The sequence below is a fragment of the Haliotis asinina genome, chromosome 13 (assembly GCF_037392515.1).
Source record: "Haliotis asinina isolate JCU_RB_2024 chromosome 13, JCU_Hal_asi_v2, whole genome shotgun sequence".
Classification (NCBI taxonomy): Eukaryota; Metazoa; Mollusca; class Gastropoda; order Lepetellida; family Haliotidae; genus Haliotis; species Haliotis asinina.
In genome coordinates this window covers 27,160,122-27,176,091 of record NC_090292.1, presented here as the reverse complement: position 1 = coordinate 27,176,091, position 15,970 = coordinate 27,160,122, and the positions used below count along the sequence as shown (strand labels likewise).

The 15,970-nt window shown below is 39.3% G+C and overlaps 1 protein-coding gene across 1 annotated transcript in view; it reads right to left on the bottom strand.

The window, feature by feature from the left end:
* Positions 1-13,986, bottom strand: part of LOC137260205 (uncharacterized) — a 44,768-nt gene extending 30,782 nt beyond the window's left edge. Inside the window, exons 1-5 of the mRNA XM_067797899.1 lie at positions 13,936-13,986; positions 11,133-11,187; positions 5,585-5,679; positions 4,089-4,160; positions 3,232-3,487 (exon numbers count right to left, since the gene is read on the bottom strand). Of these exons, the coding sequence (XP_067654000.1) occupies positions 3,232-3,487; positions 4,089-4,160; positions 5,585-5,679; positions 11,133-11,187; positions 13,936-13,950 (493 nt within the window). The 5' untranslated portion in view covers positions 13,951-13,986. The remainder of the gene's footprint in view (positions 1-3,231; positions 3,488-4,088; positions 4,161-5,584; positions 5,680-11,132; positions 11,188-13,935) is intronic.
* Between the last annotated feature and the right edge of the window lie 1,984 nt (positions 13,987-15,970).

Below are 15,970 nucleotides of genomic sequence, written 5' to 3'. Positions count from 1 at the left end.
AGTACTAGTCAGTGTCGGAATTACTTATGGTAGTTAGCTTTAGTCTTAAGTTTAGCTATTGGGGCTTGTGTTGAGGTAAGTATTAATAGTACTAGTCATTGTCGAAATTACTTATGGTAGTTAGCTTTAGTCTTAAGTTTAGCTATTGGGGCTTGTGTTGAGGTAAGTATTTATAGTACTAGTCAGTGTCGAAATTACTTATGGTAGTTAGTTTTAGTCTTAAGTTTAGCTATTGGGGCTTGTGTTGAGGTAAGTATTTATAGTACTAGTCATTGTCGAAATTACTTATGGTAGTTAGTTTTAGTCTTAAGTTTAGCTATTGGGGCTTGTGTTGAGGTAAGTATTTATAGTACTAGTCAGTGTCGAAATTACTTATGGTAGTTAGCTTTAGTCTTAAGTTTAGCTATTGGGGCTTGTGTTGAGGTAAGTATTAATAGTACTAGTCAGTGTCGAAATTACTTATGGTAGTTCGCTTTAGTCTTAAGTTTAGCTATTGGGACTTGTGTTGAGATAAGTATTAATAGTACTAGTCAGTGTCGAAATTACTTATGGTAGTTAGCTTTAGTCTTAAGTTTAGCTATTAGGGCTTGTGTTGAGGTAAGTATTAATAGTACTAGTCAGTGTCGGAATTACTTATGGCAGTTAGCTTTAGTCTTAAGTTTAGCTATTGGGACTTGTGTTGAGGTAAGTATTAATAGTACTAGTCATTGTCGAAATTACTTATGGTAGTTAGCTTTAGTCTTAAGTTTAGCTATTGGGGCTTGTGTTGAGGTAGGTATTTATAGTACTAGTCAGTGTCGGAAATACTTATGACAACTAGTTATGAGTACTAGAATGGGTTTCATTTTTAATGTAGAGGTGCTAGTGGACCGTTCATATTTGACGTTTTTGCTTGGATTTGTACCTTCCCCACCAGTCCAGTTGTTTCAGTCAAGTTATAGGTTCCGCTCGAGTTATTGAACTTGATTGAGGGCGTGTTCCCGATCTGCATGCACTTACATATTCATATGATATGATGTCTGATTTATTATTACAATATATTTATACTCTACATGTTGAAATATGCTATAATTGTAATATAAGGTTAGACAAGTTAATAATAAGTTAAAGAAGATCCTGAATGCATTAACTACGTAATGTGCTTCACTTATGATCACTCATTTGCTCACTATAACGTCAGTAAGGGTTGTATCGACTAAATAAGTATAATTTATGGAGTATAATAAAAGTTAAGTTACGGTATTATCGACAACACAATTTTTGTATCGATTATCATTAAGTACCTTTCCTTTTAAATATTCCCATTACCCATAATTTTATCCAGCTTGGCAATTATACATTACTTTCCCTCGTGTGTATCTTTGAACTCCTGTAATATTGTATACTGTCATTACTCCTGGTGAAGGTCCCGGGGTAGAATAGGCCTTCAGCAACCCATGCTTGCGATAAAAGGCAACTATGCTTGTCGTAAGAGGCAACTAACGGGATCGGGTGGTCAGGTTCGCTGACTTGGATGACACATGTCTAGTGCGGCATAAAACTAAACTCACTAACTCACTATTTTACATGCTGCCCTTCCCAGCGTAAAGTCAGTGGAACAGAGACAAAGCAATGGAACAGAGACAATGAGACCGAAGCTATCCTAAAATACCTAGGACCAAATAAAGACAATGCACCGCCAAATTCCCTTCACTAAATCACTTGAAGTCAAACTGAGACGAAATGCGAGACATGCATGTCGGCAAGCGCTAGTAAAATCTCCCAAGCCACGGACGTTTATTGCTAAATCACACAAAGGTTTCAACACACCAATATTTTCTGTAACACCATCAAATAAAATCAAGTAAAATCAAGATGGCCGTTAAAATAAAGTGTGTTCCACACGACTAATCAACGGGACGCTTACAACTTTTTTTGCCAATACATAGAAGAAGGGGGATTAACTTTAAGTAAGTGAGTGAGTTTATTTTTACGCCGCACTCAGCAATATTCCAGCTGTATGGCGACGATCTGTAAATAATCCAGTCTGGAATAGACAATTCAGTGATCAACAGCATGAGTATCGATCTACGCAACTGGGAACCAATGACATGTGTCAACCAAGGCAGCAAGCCTGACCACCCGATCCCGTTAGTCGCCTCATACGACAAGCATAGTCACATTTATGGCAAGCATGGGTTGCTGAAGAACAAACTTTAAGGCAATTTTGGTGTGAGCGTATGACCTTCAATCGGGTTTTTGCCTTTATGCATCTGCAAAAAAGAATGTTGATAGAATATTGTCACAACCCGTACTTTTCAGTGTAAGTAATTTTTGAACTCACTGATAGTATTGCCATAGCCGGTGTTTTACACTGTAAGTGATATTGCCGCCACATGTGCTTCATATTGTAAATTATATATTATATTATGTTTTAGATTGTAAATGGTATTATCACGTATCTTGCACATTGTAAATAATCTTGTCATAGCCCGTGTTTACATTGTGGACAATCTCGTCATAGCCCGTGTTTTATATTGTAAATCATATTGTCCTGGCTCGTGTTTTACTTTGTACAATGTATTGTCATAGCCCGTGTTTTACATTGTGAATAAAGTTATCATCACCCGTGTTTTATATTGTGAATAACATTGTCCTGGCTCGTGTTTTACATTGTACTATGTATTGTCATAGCCGATGCTGAACATTGGTAATGGTATTGTCATAGCTCGTGTTTTACATTGTGAATAATATTGTCATCAACCGTGTAGTATATTGTAAATCATATTATCCTGCTCGTGTTTCACATTGTAAATTGTATTGTAATATTGTCATCCGTGTTTTACATTGTTAGTGGTATTGTCATAGCCAGCGTTTTACATTGTTAATGGTATTGTCATAGCCCGTGTTTTACATTGTTAATGGTATTATCATAGCCCGTGTTTTACATTGTTAATGGTATTGTCATAGGCCTTGTTTTACATTGTTGATGGTATTGTCATAGGCCTTGTTTGATATTTGTTAACAATATTGTAATGCTGAAATGTGTAAGTAAGGTTTGCATTCGAGTGCGACTTTGTGTTCAAAATGAACTTGTATCAGTCTGTGAACTTGTTTTTTTTCGGCATATGGCTGAGGTACAGCAAATGTTGCTCTACTCACCTGTATTGCACCACACTTAAAAATACACTTATCCTACGACCGCGACCTGTAATAATCAAGTCTGAACCAGGAATAAAGAGTATGACATACTGGGCGGTGGTACTGTTGTTTCAGTAGTCGTAGGTGTTGACGTTGTCTCGGTCGTTGTCTCTGACGTTGCTTCTGACGTTGTGACATTTTCACCCATAGGACCAAGTGTAGTGATCTCTCCTTGTGTTGTGTTGCCTCCACACATGTTACTGTTACAACTGTCGGCGTCACAGCAGTCGAAGCAGTCACGCTGGCTGTCGTCCTCAATGGTACGTTTGCCGACAATGGTTAGAGCATTTTTGTAGAGATCGCAAAGCTGCATTTTAAATAAAACAGTGCTGGTACAATCCTACGCCAAAAAATGTATAAATAATAAATGAAATCATTTTGTTTGTCGTAATAACGCAACACTAGGTAGGCATGTTTCAGCTGCATGGCGGTGATTTGTAACAATCGAATCGGGACCAGACAATCCAGTGATCATCAAGCTTTAACACACTTTAACTGCAGGGTACAAGTAAGTAATATTTTGAAAAAAAACCATTATTGCATCATTATCAGTTTTATACAGAGAGTGTAAAACAAGCTCAAAAGAGGCAACGTCTTATTCACATTTCGAGCCTGACCACCCGATCCCGTTAACCCAATCCTACGACAGGCATGGGTTACTGTAGACCCGAATTTATGGAATTATGTAAGTCGATCACTAACGCTAGATTGGGAAAGAGATATACTTAGTTAAGCAATTTCCATGAATCAAAGTACCCAGGTAATACAGTTAGTAAAACCATATTAATGGTATTGTCATACTCTGTGTTTTACATTGTTAATGGTATTGTCATAGTCCGTGTTTTACATTGTTATTGGTATTGTCATAGTTCGTGTTTTACATTGGCATTGTCAATGCAAGGACTTACTATTTTGGACTCGCAACCAAGCCTAAATGCTGGCTTCCCAAGATGGTCTGTGAATTTTCGAGTGAAGCATTCCTGCAAAATTAAATGGGAATGTTATTATAAATTATCTCAGTTTTCGACACTTTTTATATGTGAAAATATATTAATAGTGATCATAAATGGACCAACGTTACGATATAGTGTTTACTCACCAATGAGGAGAATGCTGTTTTTGTGATTCTTAAATTAACGTAGTGAGTTTCTCTGACGTCATCTCTTAATCTCTCACTCTCTCTCCTTTTGTTTCTATCGCGCAAGTTTCTGTTAGAGATGTTATTATTATAAAATGTCAATCAACATGCACTGACCAATCCGCAAAACTGTTCTGGTTATCAGTAATGACGAAGAGTAGAACACGCTTCACATGTGACGTCATATGTAATCGTAATCAGTGACGTCACACCCTACTCTGATGACATGTTTTGATTGTTCACAAGGTTACTCCACCACAGCAGTCGTTATGGGGGTGCTGCTGGTAGCCATGGTAGTTGCAACAGTAGTAACAGTAGTAGTCGTCGTAGCTGTGGTATTGTTAGTGAGTGAGTGAGAGAGTTTAGTTTTACGCCACACTCAGCAATATTCCAGCTATATGGCGGCGGTCTGTAAATAATCGAGTCTCGACCAGAGAATCCAGTGATCAACAACTTGAGCATCGATCTGCGCAATGGGGAACCGATGACATGTGTCAACCAAGTCAGCGAGCCTTACCACCCGATCCCGTTAATTGCCTCTTACGACAAGCACAGTCGCCTTTTATGGCAAGCATGGGTTGCTGAAGGCCTGTTCTACCCCGGGACCTTCGCGGGTCGTTGATGGGTGGTCGTTGCAGTAGTAGTAGCAGTAGTAGTCGTAGTAGCTAGTATTACGATGGTAGTAAATATAGTAATAGTAATGATAAATTGTCCGAGGAATTACAATTGTCGAATTAGTTGTTAGAAGTACCACGTAATGGTGGGATATATGGATAAAAATGTCTTTATCACAGTAGATTCTAACATCGGTATCAAGCAAGTGATGCTGAGTATAGAGTAAGGAATCCCGTATTTAGTTGCTCCACTGTAATAAAGAAGTTGCATCATCCATACATCTAATCCTTACGAAGTAGTTGCAGTCGTTACTGTAGCCGGGGCAACCAAGGACATGACTGTGGAGACACGTATCATTTTTATCTGTGTGAACCGAGAGCGAAACCCTAAAAAATAAGTTTTGATTCCATTCTGTGAATGTTGACATCACAGCTTCACACGCTATACACTGTGATGTCATACTATGACGCCATTCCTACTGCCTAAAGAACGCAAAAGGTGTTTACTTCGGAACTAAACGTTACTGTTTCATCGCAACTCGAAATTGGTTTCCTGTGAAATACCATGGTGTGAAACGTTGGTAAATATAATACACATTTTTTTTAAAGTCTAGGTTTTGGCAATAGAGTCAAACCCAAGATTAGCAGTTACCTCTCCTGCACCACATATTTCGTAGGCAGTGCAAGACATCGGATCCTTGGCATCAAGACACGAAAAGCATCGCAGATCAAATCTATCGTTTTCATCTGAAACAGTGAGTGTTATCATCTGCAATGTTAAGCAATGCAGTGGAAGCTGTGTAAAACTGCACTCATTGGGACCTGAAGAAACACATGTAATCCGGTTCAGAAAAAATTCTGGATTGTAGAGATGATGGTAAATGTACAATCCATGGATGGGGCTGAAGCTGTATGCCCGTGTCGACAACTTGCCGGATTGGACAAATGTTCCGGTTTTGACAGCTTCCACTGTATTTCAGCAATGTGACGACAGCAACACAAGACATTGACGTTGTAAATAAGCGATGTCGATTTGCAGGGGATCTCGGTTTTCCTTTCGAATTTGCAATTACTGGTAAGTTCACATAACGTCATTGTATCATTGAGAGAGGCTAACAATAGCCTCCTAGATGCGTCTGCAAAGACTAACGACTCCTTGGTCATGTTACAAAGACCAAAGGTACATTTGCGCCTGTTGGTTTTGTTACCAGGGAAACTATGATGAAATGTGAACTCGGGGTAACCTATTATGTCTGTTGATATAGCACTCAAATTTTCCAAGAGTCACCCCCTTTTGAAAGGCGATGTATCAGGTTGTTTGCGTCAATCGAAATAGCTCATTTAAAGGCAATACAAGGGATTGAGTTCACCTGTTGAAATAGCTCCGTAAAAGACAATATCTCACATTGTGCACGTCTGTAAAAGTAATTGAATTACATATTACGTTTAACGACTAAAGGTCGGTGCCCTGACACCATGTGGCGATTGACCAATGACCAGTGATCACAGCTATAGTCTGTTCACAGTGAAAATAACGATGAATTTCACTTTAAACAAAAAATGTCAAGTTTTTCAGCAAGTAAAGCGAAAATAAAACTGCGAATCCCCATAAGTTTACATTGCAAATTGAACATTGAAATCACTGGATGTTATTCAACTTGGGACAGGAGTTGTTTAACAAACGATCACAGCTTCAAATTATTGGTTTCAATTCTGGTTTTATTACAAGGTTTCGCTTGATTCCTTATGGGCCATGCATTTGGATAACCAACAGTCATCATATCCACATGAACCTGTATTAAGCACCACCCGAATCTAGCGGCAATTTGTTAACATTTCGGCAGCAGGCGATTAAGAACAGGCGACCATATCCAAGCATGTTGGAATGCACAAATATATTGCTGTATGAATAAAGTAATTAAAATCTGTGCAGTAAAGTTTTTGTCCTGATTTAAAAATGAACTTTTTTCTCTACATGGCAAGTTATCGAAATTTAGAAAATATAAAATATAACCTCTGAATTGATTATGGCCTTAGTATTATTCACAGTGACATGGGGAATTGAATCATGATTTTCCTGTTTTCGACCATGGACGTGATTTGTCCTCAGAATAGAATTCGATACTCCGACATTCTCCTTAATCCGATAATTTGGTGTGTAATTATGGTGTCGGATACACGGGACTTGTCTGTACACGACAGCAAGGCTTTGCCATGCCTGAAGCACGGATGGTCATTAATTAGAAAATTCAAATAATAAGGTCAAAACCGTTTACTCATCCAGAATGATGTCAGTTGCAGAGTTGTAAGTTGAACACCAAAAGAATGCAACTATCACTTTTTGTCAAGATTTTTCATAGATGACATGAAAGCTTACTTTTATGAGACTGAATTTTTGCAAATATTATACAGTATTCAGTATTCATATTATATAATTAACCGGCTGCAAACAATACTATCATATTAATTGGTTAATCTCTCTGTAGCTTCCATATACTTGAGTACAGACAGGAATATATTTTTATTCATCAAATCACTTAAGATAGGGTCACCGAGTAGGATAGTGTGCAGTGTTCTCTGCCCTCCACGTGTATCAATATCTGAGACTAGCGTCATAATCATACAAAGAGCATTCAAGAAAATTCATGAAATAAGTTTTCCACGGTGCGCCACATTTACAAGCAATGATATCTGGCAGGTTAACCCGAAACGTGTCGAGAGACTGAGTGAGTGAGTTTAGTTTTACGCCACACTCAGCAATATTCCAGCTATATGGCGGCGGTCTGTAAATAATCGAGTCTGGACGAGACAATCCAGTAATCAACAACATGAACATCGATCTGCGCAATTGGGAACCGATGACATGTGTCAACCAAGTCAGCGAGTCTGACCACCCGATCCCGTTAGTCGCCTCTAACGACAAGCACAGTCACCATTTATGGCAAGCATGGGTTGCTGAAGGCTTATTCTACCCCGGGACCTTCATGGGTCCCGAAACAGGTCGAAATTTACTATGTTGCAATTGTGCTTAAATCTAATGTGCAGTACGCGTGTGTATCTCTTACCACAACTACATTGTTCCGTCAGTGGCAAGACACTGACACGACAGGTTTAGAAGATACAGACGGGCTTTTTCTGACTTTTGACAGCACTAGGTGTTCGTGAAAACATGCTTGTATCATTGACCTGTCAAATAAAAAAACTGTCAAAAAAGTATGTGCCCCGACACGTGGCGAGAATTCCTGGCGAAACGCCTGAGACAAGGTCAGATTATCAATTACAAAATATTACTATAAGTGCCAAAGTCCTTTCCACATCCATACAAAACTTCTGCTAAAGGTTTGACGCTTCATTCAGCTTTAACAGCTGCACCATGACGAAAAGTGATTAATGGAGTCTGGACCAGACAAACCAGTGACAACCCAATAGTTATACTATTGCAGAACAGAGCGTTTATAAATTAATTTCTGTCAAACTTTGACGATATATTTCCCCGCGAAACGTTGCCCGCATTCCTGCTCTAGACAGAACTAACCGTCTTTATTTTCTGTTTCACAACATGTACTAAGCGATGTCGAGATCTTTGTTGTGTATCAGATAACTACAATAGATATAAAGACTGAGATACCTAGAGAGGAACCACTCCTCTGTTAATCAGTAACTGATGCTCTGGATTTTGTTATTGCTTTGTTTTTATCGAAAGATCACAAATTAATCAGAATAGAATCTGACAGATGTAAATAATATTTTGAGTTGGGGTTGGCAGCAAGCCTGAGAGCAACCCAAATGTCCACTCTGTTACGACAGAGGGCTTGGTACTCATTTGGGATACACACAGCAATTCGTATGCAACTTGCCATGTGTTTCCTGATGTTGGTACTAAATTTGCATCAACAGGGACAGAGAAAAGGCAATTTAATTTATGAGAAATAATTGGGTCAGGGTTGTTGGCATGGGTAAATCTGAGTCTCTTTTGAGTCTGTAAAGCATACTTATGATTCGGTATGTGGAATATAAGCTCCCAGAAACGTTGTCATATACCACTGTATCATCTCCGTTTATGCTTTCATTCGTGTCAGTTCCTTGGTGTCAGATTACAGATTGGCATAGTCATTGAACTCTATGTCTCTACTCTATGTCTGGAACCAACGTCAATGACCTTAAGTTAGCTGTGTGCATTGGAATACTATTTCCTGCAACATTTGTGTGCAGGTTTTATATATCTTATTTATATTCCATCAATAGAATGCTAGAATACCCGCGTCCGACCTTTACCGAAACTGAGGTAAACTGACAACAGATATCAGCTTGCAAGACGTATCTTCCTCATTAACCTGCCTATGTAGCACACGTTTTTACACTCTCATATGACATGACTAATGCTTACAGGACACAGACACACAGACACAGACACAGAGACACAGACACAGACACACACACACACACACACACACACACACACGCACCACACCACAACACACGTAGCCCGCTTGCCCACCGTGTCACCGCTGTGTGCTGTACAGAAGGGTGGAAGTGAATGTTGTTTTATGCCATGACCCCTTTGTATTTTATTGTTTATTAGTCCGTACAGACAAATCCAAAAGAGAGAGAATGAATGGGTTTGGAGAACTGAGAAACTTAAAGACACAGCCTAGACGTTTCTTTGGTCAAAGCTTCTGACGGGTGACTGAATCAGAGGGATTTTGTCTTGATTTTATTTAAGTATTATCACGGAAAAGGACACCAGAAGTTTGGGTCACAAATAGTACGCAGGAGGAAATCGAATCTAGGCTTTCGGAGGGACGAGCATACAACCATAAAGTTACGCATACCGCTCTTGCATAGTCTATGGAATGATAGAGTAGCCGGTGCGACGTAAAACTAAACTCACTCACTCACACTCATAGGGTAGCCTTGTGATGAAAGCGGTAAAGGGTTGGCAGCAAGCCTGAGAGCAACCCAAATGTCCACTCTGTCAAGACAGAGAGCTTGGTACTCATTTGGAATACACACAGCAATTCGTATGCGACTTGCCATGTATTTCCTGATGTTGGTACTAAATTTGCATCAACAGGGACAGAGAAAAGGCAATTTAATTTATGAGAAATAATTGGGTCAGGTTTGTTGTGAATCTGAGTCTCTTTGCGAACCTATATAACTATCATTATATCTAACACTCTCTCAAGGTCAAGGCTGACCGTCAGATCAAAACCACGTCAACGCAAAAAAGAGCGATTCTTATTCGAGTGTGGCGAATTGTGAATATTTTCCCAGAGTGTTCACTAAATTCCATATCACTTAACGATTCACTAGCATCTCAAATGTACTATTTTTTTCTCGATATTCCTTCCGTTCCCATGTTAAAAAGCATCCGAAATGTACTGGCAAAGTTTTTTTCGATTTGAGAACCCATTCATGTCTAAACTGTTGATGTGGCACATCTAGCTCTTTACGGTAAACAAACAAACAAGTACAGCTTTCCAACAGATGAAAACTGAATACACATAATTTCAAATGAAAACCAAGACAACAAATAATTTGATAACAAATAGGTAAAAATAAGCCGGTGGTAAATTTAAAAGCGTAGTGCAACACTATGTATATGCCGAGGTAGGGAAATTCGTGCTATATGTACCGGCGGTCTGTAAATAATCAAGTCTGGATAAGACAATTCTATGATTAACATCATGAGCACCAGAAGAAGCGTTCCAATGTAATTACCCCTGCATTTGATAGGGGAATGGGTCATGCTCAATGAAGTGCTCTCCCTATATTGACAGTTGTGTTTAAATGCCTTGCATGACATTCTAGAAATGAGCTGATGAAGATTGAAGACGACATTAGAATCTATGCAGAAACGTCGCCAATGTAGAGTTAAGGAGTTGTGTGTCCATGAAAACAGCCCTCGTTCTTCTTTTTTAAACTGACATGAAATAGAAGCCGAATATTTCTGAGTGCGTCGTAAAACTAACCTCACTCACGACATGGATTAAGTCAAATATGCACGAAATTGTGAAGCAGAGAACATGTACATGACAGATCTTGAGTCACAGATGAAGATGAACAGAGGAACGTTTAGTTTCATTGATGACTTGCACTGACGGGTATGATTGAAGATATTCACATTCCCTTTAGTTCTTCCTTTATGAATTATTACTGACTTAAAGCTACAAACATACACATCACTCTACATGACTTACCTGCCCATCCACCTTGCAGGAACCACGACACACATATCGCCCAGAAACAGTTGTACTGAAGAGGAAAAAACAAAAGATACGCTTACACGTATTAACAAAAAGAAAGGTCAACAGTATCTCTCATGAAAACTGTGAAAGTTTGAATAAGCTGTCCCCGCTCAGAAACTGTTAGTTTTCTTATACCGGAAACGACAAAAACCACTTTAAACGTAGTTCCTTGCATACTGAACGAGAAAAGAAACGCAACTCTGACTTTTTTTGTCACGTTCTTACATAGAAGACAATGAAAATATTGTCAGATATTTATTCTATTAAAACAATTTATCAGCTGAAAGTTGCTTTTGGCCCAGAATTGCAATAACTTCAAATTGACCAGTCCGTCAAATGGAGATATCCCCAAGCGCAAAACGTGACCTTAAGCTTGCACAAAGGCCGTCCAACCTCGCCTCATTGAGCTCACTAGAGTCGGCCAGAAGACCTGAGGCATGTGGCTTCACTCAAGCACCATATTTTACCAACTACGCTGGTGTGAGAGATTGTCTACATGCAATAATGTTACGACCATATCGTTTCAGAATATATTTGGAAAGAGACGGCCATGGAAGAACGTTAATGTTGTCCTCAGCCGTCGTATCCATCAACACTCTTGCTGTGTGAGGGCTGTGAACGTTGCTGGCGCTGTTGACGTGCCAAAATGTGCCCTATATATGGCCGTTGGCAGTGGATTCCGGCAGCCCAAAGTCGACGCCTTATCATGTCGCTGGACACTGCTCCCCTTTACGCATGAGCAATGTCCGATGTTACTGTTGCTGCTTGAGTTCCTTAGATGAGTGACCCGGATGAAGGGTGGTGTGTGTGTATGTGTGCGCGTGTGTGTGTGTCTCTCTCTCTCTCTCTGTGTGTGTGTGTGTGTGTGTGAAATGTTTCGCATGGACGTCAAAATGCATGACGTCATCTCATCGGGGATCAGTACGTCCGAGAAAAACGTGAACATGCATTTTGACGTACTGATCACCGATGAGATGACGTCATGCATTTTGACGTCCATGCGAAACATTTCACACACACACACACAGAGAGAGAGAGAGACACACACACGCACACACACACAGACACACACACACACACCACCCTTCATTTACTCTTCAGTATATACATACTGTACAAAATAAGTCAGGGAAATTGGTATTTTTATAATTGATATTTCTTCAGTGTGTCAATGAATAGAAATAGATTATTATTCATAATTTCAAGATTTACATATATCCCTAACTATTTTTGTCCAGTATCTTATGAATAGTTTCAGGAGACAATTTGCAAACGTCTGCAGTGTGGTACTGTGTGTTCAGTCGCACACTTGGTGTCAAACCAAAATGTTTTTTAAACAAGACAGCGGTCGTCTTGTCTGAGAAATGGTTTGAGTGACTTGCGCCTTTGAAAAAAATTCCAGCACTATTCCACGGCGAGGGACACCAGAGCTGGACTTCAAACACTGTACAGACTTTCGTTATCAACGCGTGAACCACTAGTCCGACCATTTATGAACGGGTTTCTTTTGATTTCGTCTGGCTTGACTTGGCTTGGCTTGGCTTGGCCTGGCCTGGGTCACTTCGGGTCGGGTCGGGTTTGGGGTTGGTGTGGTGTGGTGTGGTGTGGTGTGGTGTGGTGTGGTGTGGTGTGGTGTGGTGTGGTGTGGTGTGGTGTGGTGTGGTGTGGTGTGGTGTGGTGTGGTGTGGTGTTATTTTTTTTAGATTGTGCGAAGACAGTGTGTCCTTGTCAACACTTGACTGTCCCCTGGCGTTCCTCACACATGGAACTGACACACCCTGATCAAACTTGAATTTAGTTCCAGGCGGTGTTCAACCAAATCTCACTCCTGCGCCACCCATGTTGCAAAATGAACCTTTGGGAATGATTCATCAACAGATGCTTAATATATATGCACGATTCTGTGCAGTCGATTCTGGTAGATTTGTTATGATCGAAGATGTTTTGATTCTGCCAATAATTACTGTATGTAGATTATACAAAAGTTTCATTGGTATCTGCGCGGTTTCAGATAATATTACATGCTATCAGATAAAATGCCTAGCAATTTAAACATTTCACTAAAATTCACAAATTCACTAAGACGATTTCACGAAAAAATGCAAACGTCAGCATAATGTGTGTCTCAGGTCGATGACTTAGACACTACAAAGTCATGTTCCTAACCATAGATAAGACATTCATATTAAACTTGTCTCCTTGGAATATGTTTTTATTGTTTAATTTAAACCACCACTGCCCTGTTATTAATTCAATAACACCTTTAAATTTGAAGAAATGGAATTTATCACCTAATCTCTACGGAATTTCTTTCTGGAACAGACTGTTTTACCATTAACTGGACAATTCAGAAGGTTGTGTTTAGGCATGAAAGGAATCCGCTTTTACGTTGACAGTGTGCGTCACTATTCCAACCAATCAAACGCCTTCAGGCTGATCAAACAACAACCTCTGTACTATTGTAGATAATTTAGATGGTACTATGAAAACGAGGGAGCCTGTTCAAATTGGACATGACTTCTTTCTTGCTCTCCCCTTAGATTCCTATTCAACGAAGGACTTCCCTTTGTACTTGGAACAGGAAATATTGGAAATATGGCCATGAATAGTCGCCGAGATCCTTTCGCTTTGTGACGACGCCACACATGGCTCACAATTTAGTTTTGTTAACCAGATGGTAGTGCCAGAGCTACGTACTAATAGCATTATCATATGCACCATATATCTAATGAATTGAAGATATATATTTACTTACAAAATGTGGTAACATGTTGATTTGGAGTTGTCTGGTTTGACTGTGAGTCTTACAGATAAGGATATAAATAGTCTCCGACCGGTCGCCTCTGATAAAGCAAGCATGTCATTCTAGAAGTAGGAGTGCTGTTATCCGAAGTCGAACTACGGGCTTGGTTGCATAATCGTTTAAGCGCTTGTGTTTCACCAAAGGTTATGTCACTTTGGTAGGTGTAGAGTGTTACTTTTTGTCAACATGTTTGCAGATAAAAGCAGAAACGATTAAGTGAGTATGCCTTTAAGCCGTTTTCACAAAATTCCAGTAGTATACCCACAGAAATGGACTTCTCACATTGTACGGATGTAGGGAATAGAACCCGGATCTGAGGCGTGACGAGCGAACAATGTCACCACCTGGAAATCTGAGAATAATCTTTTAATGAGATAACAAGTTAAAGGTATTTCTGTCTAACGTGAAATCTTTAAATAGTTTATTTTAATCTAATGCAACGAGACTTAATCAGAATCACGGACTTAGTGGGCGTTCTGTGTTTCGTTTTTAACTGCGTAATACGCATAAATATTTCAGTGATGGCCATTGACATACCGACAGTGTCGTGCCGCCGATGTGAGACACACATATGCCAACCTGGATTGCTGGAGACCGGTATGAACTTGTTACGCTACTTTAACCACTTTTAATATTTAAGAAATAACTAATTTAAAAGTTCAGATATGTCAGTACCCATTTATTCTATTATACTCCATTTTAGGGGTGATATCATTTGGGAACGTAGATGTATGCTTGTAAATGGATTTAGAAAACGATTATTCTATTCATAACCTGTAAATTTGGTGCGTAAATGTCAAAGATGAGTTTATCTTGATGTGCACGTGAACAGTGTCGACGAACGAATCGAAATGTACACTGATACCATTCAGTGTGAGACATAGTTTCCAAATTTTGCCAGCCAATCGGGCTTGCTATCTTTGAAAGTTTCTGGCCCACAACTAATTCCGCCGACATTTGAATGTAGAGACGGTTTCATACTTTAAAATTTTAAAAAAGTGTCTTAACTTAACAAGTCGGGTAGAGTAATATATTTATCAAATTCCCTTATGACAATTCACTAGCCAGGTGGGTCAGTAATTGTAGATATGTAATGGGCCTACTGGATATTTTCGAGGCACGAGCAAGCGAGCCAGAGGTTATTTCTCACACTATAGCATGTCCTTACTGGATTTCTAGTAGTCACGGACAAGCGGTTTAGTGGTTATTTCGTACTTTATAACATGTCATTGTTTCACTGCACATTACAGTGATAAGGTCAACTCTGACACTGTTATAATATTGTATTGAACGGAACGCCAGGAACGCCAATTTGCGTATTGGACGCTGCATGGTAGAACCTTTTACGGTCAGTAAGTTGCGGATTACAAATGAATCAAGATACCTGAAAATAAACGGTTTAGTCTCTATTCGCCTACATCTCAATACATGACAAATCAACAAAACTATGCAGGCTAATTGGGGTTAGAAAATGCATCCCTCCTTTTATAATTAACCGGACTCACTGGTCAGACCTATAGTGATCTTGATCGACTCTTAATGGAGGTGTCCATTTCTTTATCCACGTTTATTGTGATACCATCGCAGGACTTACACGTGAGGTATCCTTCGAGGTCACTTAGGTATGGTGCAAATAGCATTGGGGATAGGTGTGCACCTTGACTGAAGCCTTCAGATGTATTGCTCATTTCTTATTTTATGTCTGGAAACACATGGTCGTACTGATTTGTACATTATTATTATAATTAACCTGACTCATTGGCCAGTGTTATACTGATCTTGATCGACATTTGCAATGGTCCCCAAAAAGGATTTCTTGTATTTTCATTTACCGTTATCTGTATTTTTACGGTGTTTTCTATGTATAAGTTCGTATAAACATATTTGTTCATTTTCCATCTTAAGATATGAAGTTTTCGACTTAATTTAAGCTTGACCAGGTTTTCCTTTAAGGGAGATAATTTCCTATTGTTTCTTTAATTGTAAG